Raw genomic sequence first — 17,500 nt, 5'->3', positions numbered from 1 at the left:
AAGAAGTCAATCTCTTTCTAAAACAAGTGACTAAGAGCATAATCTAGTGTTGAAGATAGTGCAAGAGTAGCAAACTAAAAATGCAATAGGTGCTTAAAGGACAATGCTCGTTTTTGACAACCTGGACCTTATTTACGACATATTATAAGACGTTTGACTCACCGAGATCACTTTGGTGTAGTTCGGAGGCCTGTAGAAAAAAATTAAAATCCAGCGTGAGACAGTATATCCATGTAATGGTGGTGGTGGGGGCACTGAGAATGCAGTTTCTACAAATCTATTTTCTTCCGCGAAACGGTTGTTTTCATCAATCTGTCTTGATGAATCGCTAGTTGTGCTTACATAGAGCATAACTGTTGTGGTTTTCACATGCCATGATCTTTAGAAACGTCTTTCGAAACGAAATAGCTTCCTCACTTGCTCCAGCACGCATTCGCACAGCGCGCAATCGTTGCTCCAGCACGCTGTGCGCATGCGTACTGGAGCAAGTGAGGAAGCTATTTCGTGTCTAAAGACGTTTCTAAAGATCATATTACAGAGGCATGTGAAATACCACAATAGGCCTATGCTCTCTATGTAAGCACAACTAGCGATTCATCAAGACAGATTGATGAAAACAACCGTTTCGCGGCAGAAAATAGATTTTTAGAAACTGCATTCTCAGTGCCCCTACACCGCCATTACATGGATATACTGGCTCGCGCTGGATTTTAAATTTCTTCTACAGGCCTCCGAACTACACCAAAGTGATCTCGGTGATTCAAACGTCTTATAATATGTCGTTAATAAGGTCCAGGTTGTCAAAAACGAGCATTGTCCTTTAAGAGGGAGGATCGTGGTAGTACTTCTTGAAGAGGTGAGTTTTGAGCCTGCAGTGAAAGATGGGCATCGACTCTGCTGTCCTGACCTCAGTGGGCAGTTCATTCCACCACTGCGGGGCCCGGACAGAGAAGAGCCGTTACCGTGTTGATTGACCGCAGGGGCCTCAGAGTGACGGGGCAACCCGAGGTAGCAGAGCGTAGCGGTCAGGAGGGGGTGTAGGGCTTGACCATGTCCTGGAGGTAGGAGGGGGCTTTTCCTTTCATTGCCCTCTACCAGGGTAGAGTACCAGGGTATTAAACTGGATGCGAGCTGCTACAGGGAGCCTGTGTAGGGAACGGAGAAGGGAAGTTGTGTGGGATAACTTTTTTGACAAAGTCCCTCTTGAATAAGGGCCCATTCATACTCTATGCAAGCTATGCTAGTGCGAGCTACACAAGCTACACAAAGCTACGCAAGGTGACGTTTATGCGTCCTTGCGTAGAAACGTGTATAATGCCGAAAATGTTAACTTTACGCGCAAGTGCTACTTCAAACAAACCGATAGGGGCGCTGGCGCAAGGCAGAGACCCCCGCGCGCTCGGAGTGAACCTAAATACTTGAGTAGAGCCGCGTTCACAGCCAGCCGGAGGGACGTGCTCTGACCCTGTCCTGTCCTGTCCTCTCCTGTCCCCAGGTAGTTTCCTGTGGCTGGGGCAGAGTCGGAGGGACCTCTTCTGTGTGTGGGACCAGGACGGCCAGCTGAGGCCATCCACCGTGCAGCTCCCCCCCGACGTGGAGCTGGTCCAGCTGGCCGCCTGCCGCGATGCCCTCTGGGGCCTGGACCTCCACGGCTGGGTCCACATCCGCACCCTGACCCCCGCCTGCCCCAGCGGCATGGCCTGGACACGCCTGGACCTCAGCCAGCTAGGTGACCAGCACGCCTGCACATACTCTCACATACTCTCACATACTCTCAAATACTCTCACATACTCTCACATACTCTCACATACTCTCACATACTCTCAAATACTCTCACATACTCTCACATACTCTCACAGACTCTCAAATACTCTCACATACTCTCAAATACTCTCAAATACTCTCACATACTCTCACATACTCTCAAATACTCTCACATACTCTCACATACTCTCACATACTCTCACATACTCTCAAATACTCTCAAATACTCTCAAATACTCTCAAATACTCTCACATACTCTCAAATACTCTCACATACTCTCACATACTCTCACATACTCTCAAATACTCTCACATACTCTCACATACTAGGAGTATGTATCGATTTGATCTACGCATTTGAGCTGGGTAGTTAGGAGAGAATAGATTCACATTCTTTATTCAGCACATGTACAGTGCACAGTCACAGTGAAATGTTGCTACTGGCTCCGAGATGTGCTCATTACAGATAAACTACAATACACAATAACAAATCACACAAGAAGTACCAATCTATCCAGTATAAAGATAAGATACTGGTATGGATGGATTATGAACATGCTCTACATATGTATATGCATAACCTAGGGGGAGGGGTGGGGTTATGAACTTGCTGTAGCGATAATAAATTAACCTGGGGGTGAGATATATTGTCATCTGCATTTACATGTTTGGTGATGTTATATACTAGATATTCTGACCCACTAGATATACAGTAGGTCTTCACACACACTCACTCACACACACACACACGCACACACATACACGCACGCATACACGCACATACACACACGCACACACACACGCACGCACAAAGAACTGGGCCATCATCTTAGTTGGTCCCCTCACTGATGGCAGCAGATCAGCGGCCAGCTAAACATAGGTCATGTTTGTGTGTCCTGACCGGTCCCCCTCGCGTATCTGGGACGCTCTCCTAGATGTCACATGTCGGCTTGTGTGCCGGTGTCAGTTACAGGTTGCATATGTCACATATTTTAATATGGCCGTTGGCTACGGTGAACTGTCCTGCTGTCCCCTTAGGCTCAGGTGTCAGACCATCCTCAGTCAGACTGTCCTGTCCCTGTCCCTGTCCCTGTCCCTGTCCCTGTCCCTGTCCCTGTCCCTGTCCCTGTCCCTGTCCCTGTCCCTGTCCCTGTCCCTGTCCCTGTCCCTGTCCCTCTCGATCTCGATCTCTGTCCTGTCCCTGTCCGTCTCGATCTCGATCTCTATCTCTGTCCTGTCCCTGTCCCTCTCTATCTCTGTCCTGTCCTTTCCCTCCTGTCTTGTCCCTCCTCTCCTCTCCTCTCCTCTCCTCTCCTCTCCTCTCCTCTCCTCTCCTCTCCTCTCCTCTCCTCTCCTCTCCTCTCCTCTCCTCTCCTCTCCTCTCCTCTCCTCTCCTCTCCTCTCCTCTCCTCTCCTCTCCAATCCCTGTCCCATCCTCTCCTCTCCTCTCCTCTCCTCTCCTCTCCTCTCCTCTCCTCTCCTCTCCTCTCCTCTCCTCTCCTCTCCTCTCCTCTCCTCTCCTCTCCTCTCCTGATAGGTCAGTCTGTAGACAGAGAGAGAGAGAGAGAAGACAAGAGAAAGAGAGAGACAGAGAGAAGACAAGAGAAAGAGAGAGACGGAGAGAGAGAGAGACAGAAAGAGAAGATGAGAGAGAGAGAGAGACGGAGAGAGTGAGACAGAGAGAGAGATAGACAGAGAGAGAGAGCACTACAGACAGAGAGAAGTGGTGTGTTCAGCAGCCCTGAAGAAGGGCCCCCGGTCTCATGTGTCCCCCCCCCCCCCCCCCCCCCCGCGTCTTTAGGAGGTGTTTCTCTGTCTATTGACAGGTGCTGGGCTGCTTGCATAAGAGCTGTGTGGTAATCAGGTCCTCGAGCAAGGTTCAAGGCAGGGAATGTACAGTTCCTCTGTGTGGCCTGCTGCAAGTCACAGGACCACGACGTCCAATCACGCCACGGCCCTACAGGCTGGACCGGACTCCACAGAACCAAACATGGAGTAGAGACCCGTAGAGGTCCAGCTGGTTGCCTGGTTAATTCACACCTTTGTTTTGTGACAAAGGGATTTAAACACGGGCATGAGGAGATGTGCAGATGTCCAGTTGGGATGCTGTCAGACCAGTTCAGAGAATATAGCTGTAATGGGAATGGCATGACTAATAAAGCTAAACCCAGTTTGTAGACCTGGCCCCGCCCGTTCCACAGTGCCCTGATCACTAGGGTCTGTCTGTGTTGTAGAAGTGACTGTTCCCTGATCACTAGGGTCTGTGTTGTAGAAGTGACTGTTCCCTGATCACTAGGGTCTGTGTTGTAGAAGTGACTGTTCCATGATCACTAGGGTCTGTGTTGTAGAAGTGACTGTTCCATGATCACTAGGGTCTGTGTTGTAGAAGTGACTGTTCCATGATCACTAGGGTCTGTGTTGTAGAAGTGACTGTTCCATGATCACTAGGGTCTGTGTTGTAGAAGTGACTGTTCCATGATCACTAGGGTCTGTGTTGTAGAAGTGACTGTTCCCTGATCACTAGGGTCTGTCTGTCATTCAGTGTTGTTTATTTATGTGTGTGATGTCAGTTATTAGGGCGTTGGTTCTTTGTGGTTGTAGGTGTTTATGTGTGTTTTTGTTAATTAGTAGTTTGCTGTGTGTGTGTGTGTGTGTGTGTGTGTGTGTATGTGGTGTTCTTTAGGCTCTGCTGGAAGTGGGATGTAAATAGCTGGACTGGTTGTAACTGCAGCAGCTGAGTCCCTGCCGTATTGGGCTGTGTGTGTGTGTGTGTGTGTGTGTGTGTGTGTGTGTGTGTGTGTGTGTGTGTGTGTGTGTGTGTCTGTGTGTGTGTCTGTGTGTGTGTCTGTGTGTGTGTGTGTGTGTGTGTGTGTGTGTGTGTGTGTGTGTGTGTGTGTGTATACATCACAAGGTAACCGGATATGTGGGGGTGTGGGGGGTGTTGCTGCCGAGGGACGTCTGGTTTTAGCCCGTCTCAGTTTCAGCCACATGACTGTCCTGGTTCCCCAGGCTGGGGACACGCTGTCTCCCACACATCCATCCGGGCTCCGGGTCACAGCGCTTCACAGGGGAGGAGCCGGCATCGTGTTCTGGAGCGCTGCAGAATCCCTGGGATATTCACACAGATCAGCAGCAAGGGCTGCCCTCCCCCATCAGGGACTGTTATTGGACAGCGTCAAATCAATCAGTCAATCCGTTTTTTTAAAGCCATTCAACCAAAGTTTATGTCGAGAGTTGTTATCGTTGTGGTTCTGGATGTCGTCTTGGTTGTTGTTGTTGTTGTTGTTGAACCAACCAGTCATAGCGCACCTGTGTGTAGAGGTTTTACATCCAGTAGAGATCATTCCTCAGTGTTCTCTACCTCCGCCTGACTGGGCCCCAGAGAACAGCTGTCCCTCAGGACGCCAGGGCCCTACTGACTGGGCCCCAGAGAACAGCTGTCTCTCAGGACGCCAGGGCCCTACTGACTGGGCCCCAGAGAACAGCTGTCTCTCAGGACGCCAGGGCCCTACTGACTGGCCCCCAGAGAACAGCTGTCCCTCAGGACGCCAGGGCCCTACTGACTGGGCCCCAGAGAACAGCTGTCCCTCAGGACGCCAGGGCCCTACTGACTGGGCCCCAGAGAACAGCTGTCTCTCAGGACGCCAGGGCCCTACTGACTGGGCCCCAGAGAACAGCTGTCTCTCAGGACGCCAGGGCCCTACTGACTGGCCCCCAGAGAACAGCTGTCTCTCAGGACGCCAGGGCCCTACTGACTGGGCCCCAGAGAACAGCTGTCTCTCAGGACGCCAGGGCCCAATGACTGGGCCCCAGAGAACAGCTGTCCTGAGGGACGCCAGGGCCCTACTGACTGGGCCCCAGAGAACAGCTGTCCCTCAGGACGCCAGGGCCCTACTGACTGGGCCCCAGAGAACAGCTGTCCTGAGGGACGCCAGGGCCCTACTGACTGGGCCCCAGAGAACAGCTGTCTCTCAGGACGCCAGGGCCCTACTGACTGGGCCCCAGAGAACAGCTGTCCTGAGGGACGCCAGGGCCCTACTGACTGGGCCCCAGAGAACAGCTGTCCCTCAGGACGCCAGGGCTCTACTGACTGGGCCCCAGAGAACAGCTGTCCCTCAGGACGCCAGGGCCCTACTGACTGGGCCCCAGAGAACAGCTGTCCTGAGGGACGCCAGGGCCCTACTGACTGGGCCCCAGAGAACAGCTGTCCTGAGGGACGCCAGGGCCCTACTGACTGGGCCCCAGAGAACAGCTGTCTCTCAGGACGCCAGGGCCCTACTGACTGGGCCCCAGAGAACAGCTGTCCTGAGGGACGCCAGGGCCCTACTGACTGGGCCCCAGAGAACAGCTGTCCTGAGGGACGCCAGGGCCCTACTGACTGGGCCCCAGAGAACAGCTGGCACCAGGGCCCTACTGCTGCCCTCTGGACACATGGCCTCATTCTCATTCATTTATTTATAGCCTTTATTTCACCAGCAAAAGCCAATTGAGACAGTCTCTTTTGCAAGATACTGAACACAGTAGCCTAGAGTCCTGCCCAGCCTAGCTGTAGGTTATCTCATCTCTGAGTCCAGCCCAGCCTAGCTGTAGGTTATCTCATCTCTGAGTCCAGCCCAGCCTACCTGTAGGTTATCTCATCTCTGAGTCCAGCCCAGCCTAGCTGTAGGTTATCTCATCTCTGAGTCCAGCCCAGCCTAGCTGTAGGTTATCTCATCTCTGAGTCCAGCCCAGCCTAGCTGTAGGTTATATCATCTCTGAGTCCAGCCCAGCCTACCTGTAGGTTATCTCATCTCTGAGTCCAGCCCAGCCTAGCTGTAGGTTATCTCATCTCTGAGTCCAGCCCAGCCTAGCTGTAGGTTATCTCATCTCTGTGTCCCGCCCAGCCTAGCTGTAGGTTATCTCATCTCTGAGTCCTGCCCAGCCTAGCTGTAGGTTATCTCATCTCTGAGTCCTGCCCAGCCTAGCTGTAGGTTATCTCATCTCTGAGTCCTGCCCAGCCTAGCTGTAGGTTATCTCATCTCTGAGTCCTGCCCAGCCTAGCTGTAGGTTATCTCATCTCTGAGTCCCGCCCAGCCTAGCTGTAGGTTATCTCATCTCTGAGTCCTGCCCAGCCTAGCTGTAGGTTATCTCATTTCTGAGTCGGTATTATAAAGCTCTGTGGCAGCGCTCCAGCGGCTTGCTCCTGACACAGTTCAACCAGTTTTCCTGGCTGAGAGACGCTGTTGGTGCCGTCTAAATGCAAATGACACATCTGACATGAGTTGGGCTTGCCGGGGCTCGCTGTCTGTCTGCTGTGGGCTCGCTGTCTGTCTGCTGTGAGAGAGCTGTCTGTCTGCTGTGAGAGAGCTGTCTGTCTGCTATGGGAGAGCTGTCTGTCTGCTGTGAGAGAGCTGTCTGTCTGCTGTGGGAGAGCTGTCTGTCTGTCTGCTGTGAGAGAGCTGTCTGTCTGCTGTGAGAGAGCTGTCTGTGTGGGAGAGCTGTCTGTCTGTCTGCTGTGAGAGAGCTGTCTGTCTGCTATGGGAGAGCTGTCTGTCTGTCTGCTGTGGGCTCGCTGTCCGTCTGCTGTGGGCTCGCTGTCTGTCTGTCTGCTGTGAGAGAGCTGTCTGTCTGCTGTGGGAGAGCTGTCTGTCTGTCTGCTGTGGGCTCGCTGTCTGTCTGCTGTGGGAGAGCTGTCTGTCTGCTGTGGGCTCGCTGTCTGTCTGTCTGCTGTGAGAGAGCTGTCTGTCTGCTGTGAGAGAGCTGTCTGTCTGCTGTGAGAGAGCTGTCTGTCTGTCTGCTGTGAGAGAGCTGTCTGTCTGCTATGGGAGAGCTGTCTGTCTGCTGTGAGAGAGCTGTCTGTCTGCTGTGGGAGAGCTGTCTGTCTGTCTGCTGTGAGAGAGCTGTCTGTCTGCTGTGAGAGAGCTGTCTGTGTGGGAGAGCTGTCTGTCTGTCTGCTGTGAGAGAGCTGTCTGTCTGCTGTGGGAGAGCTGTCTGTCTGTCTGCTGTGGGCTCGCTGTCCGTCTGCTGTGGGCTCGCTGTCTGTCTGTCTGCTGTGAGAGAGCTGTCTGTCTGCTGTGGGAGAGCTGTCTGTCTGTCTGCTGTGGGCTCGCTGTCTGTCTGCTGTGGGCTCGCTGTCTGTCTGTCTGCTGTGAGAGAGCTGTCTGTCTGCTGTGAGAGAGCTGTCTGTCTGCTGTGAGAGAGCTGTCTGTCTGTCTGCTGTGAGAGAGCTGTCTGTCTGCTGTGAGAGAGCTGTCTGTCTGCTGTGGGAGAGCTGTCTGTCTGCTGTGAGAGAGCTGTCTGTGTGGGAGAGCTGTCTGTCTGTCTGCTGTGAGAGAGCTGTCTGTCTGCTGTGGGAGAGCTGTCTGTCTGTCTGCTGTGGGCTCGCTGTCCGTCTGCTGTGGGCTCGCTGTCCGTCTGCTGTGGGCTCGCTGTCTGTCTGTCTGCTGTGAGAGAGCTGTCTGTCTGCTGTGGGAGAGCTGTCTGTCTGCTGTGGGAGAGCTGTCTGTCTGCTGTGAGAGAGCTGTCTGAGCTGGAGACATGAACAGAGGCGTGATGAAGGGACTCTCTGCTCTCTGGCCCGTGGAAGAGCAAACCGCTTCTCAGAAGCTTTGCATGTTGAACCAGCTGTGAAGTGGCACCGGCCCAGAAGCAGAAGCAGGTTGGGGGTGGTGGAAAGGGGTTAAGTGTGGACAGGTGTCAGAGAAGCTCACCGCTGCCTGATAAGACTGGGCCTTATCAGGCCACATATCTGGAACAAACTTCCAGAAAACTGCAGGTCTGCTGCAACTCTTGGTTCTTTTAAAAAAGCCAGAAGACTTTTCAGTTTGCCACTGCTTTCTAAGAGGAGTTATGTTTATAAGTATACTGCACTGTAACTCTTATTCCTGTATTCTATTTGTCCTGCTTTTAGTTTTTTTTTTTGCAGGAGAGGGTCAGAGGTCGGCTGGGTGACTGGTCTAGGTAGGAGAGGGTCAGGGCCAGGTCTGCTGGGTGACTGGTCTAGGTAGGAGAGGGTCAGGGCCAGGTCTGCTGGGTGACTGGTCTAGGTAGGAGAGGGTCAGAAGTCTGCTGGGTGACTGGTCTAGGTAGGAGAGGGTCAGAAGTCTGCTGGGTGACTGGTCTAGGTAGGAGAGGGTCAGAAGTCTGCTGGGTGACTGGTCTAGGTAGGAGAGGGTCAGAGGTCTGCTGGGTGACTGGTCTAGGTAGGAGACGGTCAGGGACAGGTCTCAGCAGGAATGCTTGCTGACATGATGGCAGGCATAGCAATGAGGTCACTCTGGGCTATGCATGCAGTCACACACACACGCACACTCACACACACACTCACGCACATACAGACACACGCACAGTACACACAAACGATAATGGGTGACAGCAAGTGACAGGTACTGTATGTACGGTATGTTTGTACTGTTCTTGTCCTTAGTGTGTGAACGCTCTCTTCCTCTGTTAAGTGTATTATCCTGGATCTTTGCTACAGTACTTGGTCATATCTACACACACTCTCTCTTTCTCTCTCTCTCTCTCACACACACACTTACATACACAGCCTCAGTTTTGAGGTCATGTCGATAGTGCGGAGGTGTAATCTGGAGGAGATTAGGGTGACATATTGGCAGCAGTCACGTAGGGCTGGCTGGGCCGGGGAGCTGGAGATATCAGGATCACAGGCCTGGCCCGGCCTGGGGAGCTGGAGATATCAGAGGATCACGTACTGGCCCGGCCTGGGGAGCTGGAGATATCATAGGAACCAGGGACTGTACAGAGCAGCTTGTTGACCCTAACTGTGTTCGAAAACGGTTCCCTATTCCCTATATAGTGCACTATATAGTGTGTCCGCCATTTTTTTGTAGTGTTCGAATTCTCAACGGTTAATTTCATTCACTATATAGTCCACTACAAAATACCCACAATTCACGTTGATTTCTAGTGAACATACGATGTACCCTATAATTTCTCCCGTATAGTACAATGCAACGCTATCATGTTTTACCGAAGGAGAAGATGTGAAGAAGAAGACGGCAGCTACCGGTGGCTAAAGCAGTTAGCTAACATTACGATGATTCCTCTAGCTGTTTTGCAGCTAATGCGAGTTTGCTTCCGTTTATGCCCGAGAAACAGAAGTTGAACCAACATCATCCAAATAATTACAGGAATCGTTGTAATGTTAGCTAACTGCTTTAGCCACCGACAGTTAAAGTTAATGTTATGGAAGCTGCTGTCGTGAGCTAACTGGCTATCACGGGTTAGGGTTACAATACCGATAGCTAGTTCAAGATATCTGCTAAAAATATATATTTTTCCCATCAACAGATTTAGCTACAATGTCCGCAAACCATTAAGCTAGGTTGCCAAATAACTGTCGCTTCAACGCCCACCATATTTGTTGATAAATTATTGACCGTTTTATTGGTGCCTTCAAGACATTTCGGGACTCAGGAATTCCCGACCTCCAACTTGTGAAAAACTAATTGAACGCTCGTCCAACTCGGGATAACAAGTCGGGAACTCGGGTATAATTTCGAGCCCCGAGTTGACGTCACAACATGGCGGCATGTAACGTTGACTATAAGAATTTAATTATTATTATTATTGTTTGTTGACGTTTTAACATGTAATTTGATGTGATTGTGCAATATATGTTTGTATTCTATATATGTCTTTCTGATTATAGCAATGTGTGGACTTTAACAGCTATTTTACCGGCGAAATTAGCTAGCCATCTGTTTTGCTAGCTAACGTTAGCTAAAGTAGTTGTCTTGAAGCCAGCATATGTACTCGGTTTGTTTACGTGATCCATGAATATCTGACGCAATGACGTTCCATGTACCGTACATGACACACTACCGTAGACACCATGGATGTATTAATAGAACTGGATACAGCCACTCCATTCACTGACCGCTATCAACAATGAAGCCCTATTGAACCGCGCCATCTTGGCAAATTTGTAGTCATTTGACTATTTCCGGTGACTTTTGTACTTGCGCAGTTGTGCTTTTCTGGCCTTCCGGTGACTTTTGTACTTGCGCAGTTGAGCTTTTCTGTCCGACGCGCGTCCACGAAAAAGTTCACCTTTATGTGAAATGTAGACGCACGTTCCCGGCTCTCCCCGCTTTGATTTAGCAATGAAAACCGGCTTGCATATTAACCTGTTTTTGTCAAATATATCCATTGGAGAAATTATTTTTTCATCCAGGCATCTTAGTTTTAACAGGTTAAATATAACGGAACATGTTTTGTTTGCTAGTAGATGGTATTCATTCCGTTCGCGATAACGTTATTGCAGCCAGGCTAAATTCCTCCAGGGAGCCAGTGACCGGCGAGTTGAAGAGCTTCACTCCCCGCCAGCAGGAGCTTTGGCCGCTGCTACCGCATCTCGGATAACCCGCTGAGTTCGTGGCTGCTATTTCACATTCGCCCTTGATCAATCCCAATACCGATCCATGGTAATAATGAATCAATCGTTCAGATCGGCAGTGCTGCATGCATGTTACAACATCATTGTTAGCTTTATTAACATAACCATAGCCTACATTTATCTCTCTAACGTTAGGCTATCCATCTTACACCAGTCGGCCATTCGATAGCTAGAAGCGGTCAACGCCAAAGTTGACTGAAAACACCCAAACTCAGTGTATCGTTTCATCTTTATGCCTACACATCAACTCCTTTCCATTGTATGTGAATAAATTACTGTTATTCTAAAAATATCCCATTTCTGTCCATTCCTGGAAAAGACTAATAATTGCTGTCAAATGATCACTCCAGTTTATCACCGTATCCCACTACCATTTCAACTATGCACAAGAGGTTGTCTTGTGGTCATTTTCATTAAAAAATGATTAGCCTGATCAGTTTGTTGTATGTATTAAGCCCTTTTTGAGCGGTGTGCTTTGACTACTCTCCTTTTTTGTGGTCATTTTCATTAACACATTTGATTAAACATCCGCACTGGCCTATGAACGGCTAAAGATTCCCCAGGCAGAACTGGTTGATGCTGCTAGGGAAAGGGATGTCTGGGGCTCCCTGCTGGAACTGCTGCCTCCGCGACCCGACCCCGGATAAGCGGATGACGATGGATGGTATTAAAAGACTTTAGCCGGGACCCCGTTGATGTTAGAATTAATAGGCTACCTTTATTTGTGGTACTTGAACTTGTGTCTGCGTTTCTGGCTTGCCATCATGGATGTATTGTTCATAGGCTATGTTTATCGGATGAGATGCAGTTGTCCGGGCAGGTCAGCTAATGTGATTTACGAATGGAAATACATGCTTGGGAATATTTAGACATTTCAAACTTCCTCTGTTAAGGTGGTGCTGGGGACAGCGCAGACGGCCTGCATGGCAGTAAATTATCAAAAATTAGGCTAAATCTATCTATGAAAATAACCTCAGATTGAAACATATTTTGTGGTGAATAAGGCGATATAGGCTTAATGTGTATTTATACGGAGATAAGATTCGATTGATCAAGGGCGAATGTGAAATAGCAGCCACGAACTCAGCGGGTTATCCGAGATGCGGTAGCAGTGGCCAAAGCTCCTGCTGGCGGGGAGTGAAGCTCTTCAACTCGCCGGTCACTGGCTCCCTGGAGGAATTTAGCCTGGCTGCAATAACGTTATCGCGAACGGAATGAATACCATCTACTAGCAAACAAAACATGTTCAGTTATATTTAACCTGTTAAAACTAAGATGCCTGGATGAAAAAATAATTTCTCCAATGGATATATTTGACAAAAACAGGTTAATATGCAAGCCGGTTTTCATTGCTAAATCAAAGCGGGGAGAGCCGGGAACGTGCGTCTACATTTCACATAAAGGTGAACTTTTTCGTGGACGCGCGTCGGACAGAAAAGCTCAACTGCGCAAGTACAAAAGTCACCGGAAATAGCCAAATGACTACAAATCTAGCCAAGATGGCGCGGTTCAATAGGCCTTCACTTTAGATTTCGAATCCTGGGGGCTTGGTAGACACACACACCATACACCACTCACTACCGTACACACACACATGTACACCACACACTACCGTACACACACTGTACACCACACACTTCCATACAAACACACATGTACACCACACACTACCATACACACACACCGAACACCACACACTACTGTACACTAGAGATGTAACGATAACCGATATAGTGATAAACCGCAATAAAATTTGATTACATTCATCGCAATACAATTTGATTACATTTATCACTATAAAATTATCATTAAAATCCTGTTTGATTACCGTGCTTTGAAAAACTCACTAAATAAGATATGTAAATACTGTCCAGCATCAGTCAAAGTTGTCCTTGACTTATGCAGCAGTCTCCAAGACGCATTATTTTAATGTTTATGAAAACAAAAAGTGCTTAGTGTTGCTAATTTTATTTATGATTTTGAATATAAAACTTTTTTTTTTTCCTTTTTCAGCATATTTTAACACTGATATGTTATAACACTGACATTATAATACTGATAACCGTGATAATTTTGGTCACTATAATCGCGATGTGAAATTTTCATACCGTTACATCTCTACTGTACACACACACATCACGGTCAGTCTTCCCTCCCGCCCCCTGTATACTCACTAAGTGTTGTGTCCGGACTGACACTGGTGTGTGTTGTGTGTGCGTGTGTGCATTTGTTTGTTTGTGTGTGTGTGTGTGCGTATGTGTGTGTGTGTGTATGTGTGTGCGCGTATGCTTGTGTGCATGCATGCGTGCGTGCGTGTGTGTGTGTTATGTGTGTGTGCTGTGTGTGTGTGCGCGTGTGTGTGTGTTATGTGTGTGTGCTGTGTGTGTGTGCGTCTGTAGGCCAAGTGCGCCTGGCCAGCGTGTCGTGCGGGAGCCAGAACGTGTGGGCGTGTGACCTCTACGGCATGGTCTACTTCCGGGTCGGGACTCAGCCGCTCAACCCCAGCATGATGCTGCCAGCCTGGATCTGCATAGAACCTCCCGAACAGGTACCGCAGGCTGAACACCACCTGAACACACATAGACCTGAACACGTACACCAGGGCTGAACACCACCTGAACACACACAGACCTGAACACGTACACCAGGGCTGAACACCACCTGAACACACACAGACCTGAACACGTACAACAGGGCTTAACACCACCTGAACACACACAGACCTGAACACGTACACCAGGGCTTAACACCACCTGAACACACATGAAGCAGGTTCTTGTGTGTATCAGAGATGAAGCAGGTTCTGTGTGTATCAGATGAAGCAGGTTCTTGTGTGTATCAGAGATGAAGCAGGTTCTTGTGTGTATCAGGTGAAGCAGGTTCATGTGTGTATCAGATGAAGCAGGTTCTGTGTGTATCAGATGAAGCAGGTTCTTGTGTGTATCAGAGATGAAGCAGGTTTGTGTGTGTATCAGGTGAAGCAGGTTCTGTGTGTATCAGGTGAAGCAGGTTCTTGTGTGTATAAGATGAAGCAGGTTCTGTGTGTATCAGGTGAAGCAAGTTCTTGTGTGTATCAGGTGAAGCAGGTTCTTGTGTGTATCAGATGAAGCAGGTTCTTGTGTGTATAAGATGAAACAGGTTATTGTGTTCTGCAGCCTGTGGGGATCCACCTGGTCAGTGTTCACACCAGCCCTAACGACCGCATGCTGTGGGCGTTGGACAACCGAGGCAGCGTCCACGTCAGGACCGGCATCAGCGATGAGATGCCCGTGGGCACCGCCTGGGAGCACGTACCAGGTACAGCACCTCCTCTCCTCCACACAGATGCTCCTCAACTCTCCTCTCTCTACCACTCCCCTCTCCTCTCCTCTCCTTTCTACATTTAGAATTTAGGGGGGACCCTGGGGACATGTCTCCTTCAATATTCTGAGACTACTGAATTGTCCCCAGCAGTAATTTGATACACAAACACTTAACAGATCTCCTTCTCTATTAGTCCCGCCTCACTAGTCCAATATTGCCAATAGGATTGGTTTGCCGTTTCTTGCTAACGTGTGAGAGGCTGGTTGTATGGTTGAATTTGGTTGCGCTGCTACAAAGCTCAGAGCCTCTGTCAACACTACAGGTCTGTGCACATAAATATGCAAAATCCTTGCATCTCGTATTGATTCAGTATTGAATGTGCATTTTATTTTTCAATACGGGACAATCCCATATTAACGGCAACGATTTGCCTACAATTGCAAACGCGACAAGATTTGAGCCATGACGAGGCTCACTCACCTACTGAATTGAATAACGTTAGTAGGCTAAACAAACCAGACATGTAATGTTTAGGTACGTTGAACCTCGTGAACCCTATTGATTATTATCAGTTTGTATGCAGCAAGTGCACATGTGGGCCAAATGCATGATCATCGGTTCAGGAGGTTGAAGAACCAGCCATCAGGATAATCAGATCTAACTGTAGCTCAAATGTTTGCTTTTTTATTTATGCCTTCGCCAGGCAATATCTCAGGAACGCATTGATGGAATTTCTTCCCCTTTGGTACAAATGTTCACCGTGGGGGTCAAAGGTCAAAGTTCAAGGTCACTGACCTCACAAAATGTGTTTTTGGCTTGCTGAACATGATATCTCAAGAACGGCTTGACAGAATTTGTACATATTTGGCCAAAATGTCCAGTTGGACTTAATTAGATTAATTGGATTAGATTTTGGTATTCAAATGGCAAAGGCCAAGGTCACCGTGACATCACAAAAGGCACTTTTGAATGCTAATGCTAGCTAATGCTAGCTAGCTAACGCTAATTCTAACACTAATGCTAGCTTTCGCTAGCTAGCATTCGCTAGCTAGCGTTAGGGTTAGGTTAGGTTAGCAGTTAGTTAGGGTTAGGGTTAGTTAGATTAACTGCAACTTGCATTGTTGGGCGGAGGCATTTAGCCGCTATGCGGTTTTTCTAGTTATTTCATATAGTGCAAAAAAAGAGACTTTCACGCTACACACGCTCGCAATGAATGTCCCCACCAAACCTCCAGGTAGAAATACACCCTTGTTTATACATTCTCTCCTCTATACACCCTCTCCTCCTCTCCTCTCCTCTCCTCCTCCTCTCCTGTCCTCTCTCCTCTCGCCCCCTCTCCTCTCCCCCCCTCTCCTCTCGCCCCCTCTCTCCTCTCCCCCTCTCTGCTCCCTCCTTTCCCCCTCTCTGCTCCGGGCGTGCAGGGCTGCAGGCTGGTCAGCTGGTGCTGAGCATGAGGACGGTGTGGGTCCGCTGCCCCAATGGGGAGGTGGCCCGGCGTTACGGCGTCTCTGACAAGAATGCTGCTGGAGACTACTGGAAAAAGATCCCCGGTCTGGTCCACTGCTTCACTGGTGAGAGGAGGGGGGAAGGAACCTCTGATTATGGGTGACCAGACTGAAATTACCAGTCTTTTGGTCTTTGTTCAGTGACTAGGTGTACTTCAGTAACGCCCTTAGCAGTGGGGTTAGTTGTAACAGGACCTTAGCAGACCCAGACCACCGGGCTGCGCTGAATCAGGTGAGGTCAGGGTCCAGACCATGTTCTGGTCAGGTCAGGTCAGGGTCCAGACCAGGTTCAGGTCAGGGTCCAGACCAGGTTCTGGTCAGGTCAGGTCAGGGTCCAGACCAGGTTCTGCTGCAGCGCACCTGTGGTGGCTCCTGTTGACCGTGTTGTTTGATGTACGGCCGGCGCTCTGCGCTCCAGATCCTGACCCCTGCTGACCGCTGACTGACTGCTGCTCCGTTCCCCTGTAACGCTCTGCCATCCTCCCTCAGTCACAGCCCAGGATGACCTGTGGGCGGTGAGCACGTCCGGGGGCCTGAGCCAGCGCCTCACCAAGACCCTGCTGCACTCCGCCGCCCGGCCCCCCGCCGGCCCCGCCGGGGCCCCCAGCACCGACGACCTGGAGGACGAGTGGGAGGTCATCTAGACCCAGAACACTCTGACTACTTCCTGGAGGTCAGAGGTGATCCAAGGAAGCTGGTTGGTCAGAGACTCGATGTACAGCCATGTGTACAGTTATCCAGCTGCAGGGTACTAGATATTATCAACGATGGGAGAGAATATACCCAGGCACTGCAGTAAGGCCCCCTGAGCTCTACAGCTACGGGCTCTGTCACTAGCTCACTAGCTCAACGATCTTCGTCAAAGCTACTCGAAAAGTTACATCAAGAGACACGGGAATACTGCAGTGCATCATGGGTATTTTCTCTCCCTTCAGGTTTTTTATGTACAGATGACATCACATCCTCACTACTGGGGGGGAAAAGCTTTCCCTATTATAGTGTGTCATTCACTGTTATGGTGTTTTATTCACTGTTATGGTGTTTTATTCACGGTTATGGTGTTAGGGGTTGGTGTTATGGGTGTATATATGGAGCAGGGAATTAAGGCCTGAATCACACTACGGAAAACAATCCGCCATTACACACGAAACTGCACGTAAAGATGTGTTCAAATCTCTTATCACACTAACACGCCCGAAAACGCACATTACACCATCATTAAAGAGCATATCAGGTGATTTACGAGTTTGAGCTATAGCAATCACGAGTATTATTTGTCTTGGCTAGTAGCATAGTCTAGAATGTAGTGAGTTCAAAATGCAGCTGTCCAGCCATCCAACCAACGCCAACAGTCACCAACAAAGACATTTCCATCCCCGTGGGTACCCACACTTTTTGGGCTTGTGAGCTACTTTTAAAATGACCAGCTCAACAAGATCTACTCCCCACGCCCCCGGAACCCCCACCCTTCTGTCACTTGTCACTTAACATTGGCCAGGTTTTAATTCATGTGTCATTAAAGTCTTA

General features: G+C 49.5%; 1 protein-coding gene across 1 annotated transcript in view; it reads left to right on the top strand.

Moving 5' to 3' along the window:
• tecpr2 (tectonin beta-propeller repeat containing 2) overlaps window positions 1-16,712 on the top strand; it is a 45,087-nt gene extending 28,375 nt beyond the window's left edge. Inside the window, exons 17-21 of the mRNA XM_084451287.1 lie at window positions 1,496-1,729; window positions 13,565-13,713; window positions 14,321-14,462; window positions 15,890-16,039; window positions 16,463-16,712. Coding sequence (XP_084307413.1) covers window positions 1,496-1,729; window positions 13,565-13,713; window positions 14,321-14,462; window positions 15,890-16,039; window positions 16,463-16,617 — 830 coding nt within the window. The 3' untranslated portion in view covers window positions 16,618-16,712. The remainder of the gene's footprint in view (window positions 1-1,495; window positions 1,730-13,564; window positions 13,714-14,320; window positions 14,463-15,889; window positions 16,040-16,462) is intronic.
• Window positions 16,713-17,500: the final 788 nt, after the last annotated feature.

Source organism: Borostomias antarcticus (assembly GCF_949987555.1).
Source record: "Borostomias antarcticus genome assembly, chromosome: 16".
Lineage (NCBI taxonomy): Eukaryota > Metazoa > Chordata > Actinopteri > Stomiiformes > Stomiidae > Borostomias > Borostomias antarcticus.
This window is presented reverse-complemented; position numbering and strand designations above follow the sequence as displayed.